Raw genomic sequence first — 2,601 nt, 5'->3', positions numbered from 1 at the left:
GCACACACGCACACACGCACACACGCACACACACACACACACACCCTTTGCCGCCTCTCCTTTTCCGGCCCCTGGCCATCGGCCCTGCCCTTGCATGACACCCGATAGCACGCGCCTCTTGACACTCGGTTGTGCCTCCCCTCCCAGAAGTCGATCAGGCCTTCGAGGAGGGCCGTCGCCTTGGATTGGTCCGCTTCCTGGAGGCGGTACTCAGCCATTCGGCCTACTCCGGCGACGAGATTGTCACCGGCTTCATGACCATCGACTCGCAGGAGAGCTTCGCCCAGTGGAAGCGCGAGCATGACCGCGCCGTGTCGGCCGCCGCCGAGGGCGGCCTCCAGGTGGATGAATTCTCCGTGCACCCGGTGGCGCGGACCATCTGCACGGCCTTCGAGCGGACCGGCGGCTCGAGCATCACCCTGGCCGACCTGGGCATCTCGCCGGCCGACCTGGGCCTGGATCCGGCCATGTCCATCGGCTCGTTGGATGGGGACTTCCACACCCAGACCGACCGGCTGCCATCCCTGTGTGCCTCGATCACCAAGTTCACCGAGTCCCTGGAGGGGATCCTCCGCCGGGCGCGCACCGATGCCTCGGAGCTGGTGAAGATCGCCCACATCCAGCAGTGCGTGCCGGCGTGCCTCCCTTTGCCTGGTGGTCCTTTCCTCCGTGCAAGCGCGCTCTTCCCTGGCACCCGCACACATGCGCAGCCGCGTCCCACTCACCTCGCCTTTCCCTCCCCCCGCGTCGTCCGCCTCTTCGCGCACACGCACACGCACGCACACGCACGCACGCACGCACGCACGCACGCACGCACGCACGCACGCACGCACGCACGCACGCACGCACGCACGCACGCACGCACGCACGCACACACACACACACACACACATCTCGCTCCGCCCTCGCTCATGCGGCCAAAAGGTCCCTCATCGAGTCGCAATTCCCCTCGTCCTACCTGTCCTCGAACTCCACCTACCGCATCCTGTCCACCCGGCTGGAGGACCTGTCCAAGGCCCAGGGCGGCTTCTGCACCTACCTCGGGGAGACCGTGACCGAGCCCCTGCGCCACTACCTGAGCCAGGCCCAGTCGCTGCAGCAGCTGATCGACCGGTGGACGGTCATGAGCGCCGAGCGCCTGGCCCGCCAGGAGGACCGTGTTGTGGCCTCGAAACAGCGCCTGGCCACGGCCGTGTCGCGCGGCGTGGCCGGCAATGCCCTGGAGAAGCTCGCATCCCAGGTGACCGCGGTGCGTTGAAGGCTGAGCATGTCCTCGAATCCGGCGTTCCGCCTACCCCCCTCCAAGCAAGGGCATTGACTCATCCTCCCTGGCTGTTGGTGGGCTTCCCCTTATCCCCGTCCCTCTCTTTTTCCCCCTCTCGCGCGCCTCCACAGGAGGAGAATCTCCTGAAGAACCTCCGCCAGCGCGACATGTTCGCCCGGTACTGCCTGCAGCTGGAGTTCCTGCACTTCAAGAAGCGCGGCCATGTCCTGGCCCGGGCCATTCGCGATTGGGCCGTTCGGAATGCCCAACACGCCCAGGAGGTGGCCGCCGCCTACTCGCAGATGGTTTCGCTGGCCAACAACTTCCCGGCGGAGTTCTGAGCGGCGCGGCCCGGCGCGACGGCGGCCGGACACCGGAGCGCGTACACATATGTGCCCCAGTGCGGGCCCCCGCCCTTCGGCTCCCGGCCATCGGGCGTGCGCCTTGCCGGCGGCCTCCGCGCGTGACAAAAGAGCCCGGCCCGTCTGCCGTGCCCTGCCCATCGCGCGGGCCACAGGTCGCTGGCGGTGGGCCGGGACGGCGGGGCGGGCGAGGCTGCCCCCCCCCCCCCCCCCCGCGCATGCACATTCATCATACACACACATACACACAGATATACTGATGGATTAATATATTTATATATTTCCTTTTATCCATATGTACACACACACACACACACACACGCCCTCACAGATCCATGACAATGTGCCAGCACCCGGCCCCGGAGCCGCGCAACCGCGCAGAAACCACACCAACAACCAGGCATGCGGCCTGGCGGGGTCAACAAGAGGCGGGGGCCGGGGCGAGGGGGAGGTGCGTGCACTCCGGCCGGGCGGCGGTACTTGTCCGATGAATTGGCACCTGCCGGCGGCCAACCCTCCGCGCCCTGTCCGTTGTTGTGGGGGGGTGCGCGTTGCCGCGCGCGCGCGCGCCAAAAACGCCGGGGCACACTCTTGCGCGCCAAAAGCGCCGACGCACCGCGGCGGCGATGACTCCCGTGCCAACTGATCGGGCTTCGGCTCCGTCGGCCCGCGTCCGGGGCGGCGCGGTGAGGCGCGCGCGCGCGCCCGAGCCCGCTCCTGGCCCGGGCCGAGAGCCGTGCCCCAGCCCCCGCGCCTCCCCCAGCCCCAGGCGATCGGGCGGGCGTACCCAAACGCGGGGCCTCTCTTCGGCCAGCCGTGTGGGAGCCCAGTGGACGTTAGGCCCCCGCCCCGACCCTCAAGCCGCCCCCGCTCGCCCTGCTCCTCTCCCCGCCTGCCCTCTTGTTGAATCCGCCTGCCGCGCCGCCTGTGTGTCCCCGCCTCCCGCCCGTGCTGGCCTTCCTCCCTGTGTGCCCC

At 68.7% G+C, this 2,601-nt stretch overlaps 1 protein-coding gene across 1 annotated transcript in view; it reads left to right on the top strand.

Moving 5' to 3' along the window:
* The window catches only part of H696_01476 (hypothetical protein), a gene marked incomplete at both ends in the record, with an annotated part of 9,770 nt that extends 8,165 nt beyond the window's left edge, over positions 1–1,605 (top strand). The window contains 3 exons of the mRNA XM_009495371.1: positions 148–625; positions 925–1,249; positions 1,396–1,605. Coding sequence (XP_009493646.1) covers positions 148–625; positions 925–1,249; positions 1,396–1,605 — 1,013 coding nt within the window. The remainder of the gene's footprint in view (positions 1–147; positions 626–924; positions 1,250–1,395) is intronic.
* Positions 1,606–2,601: the final 996 nt, after the last annotated feature.

This window comes from Fonticula alba (genome assembly GCF_000388065.1).
Source record: "Fonticula alba strain ATCC 38817 unplaced genomic scaffold supercont2.2, whole genome shotgun sequence".
NCBI classification, from domain to species: Eukaryota; order Rotosphaerida; family Fonticulaceae; genus Fonticula; species Fonticula alba.
Note: the sequence above shows the minus strand (reverse complement) of the source record. Positions and strands in the feature narration are given on the sequence as shown.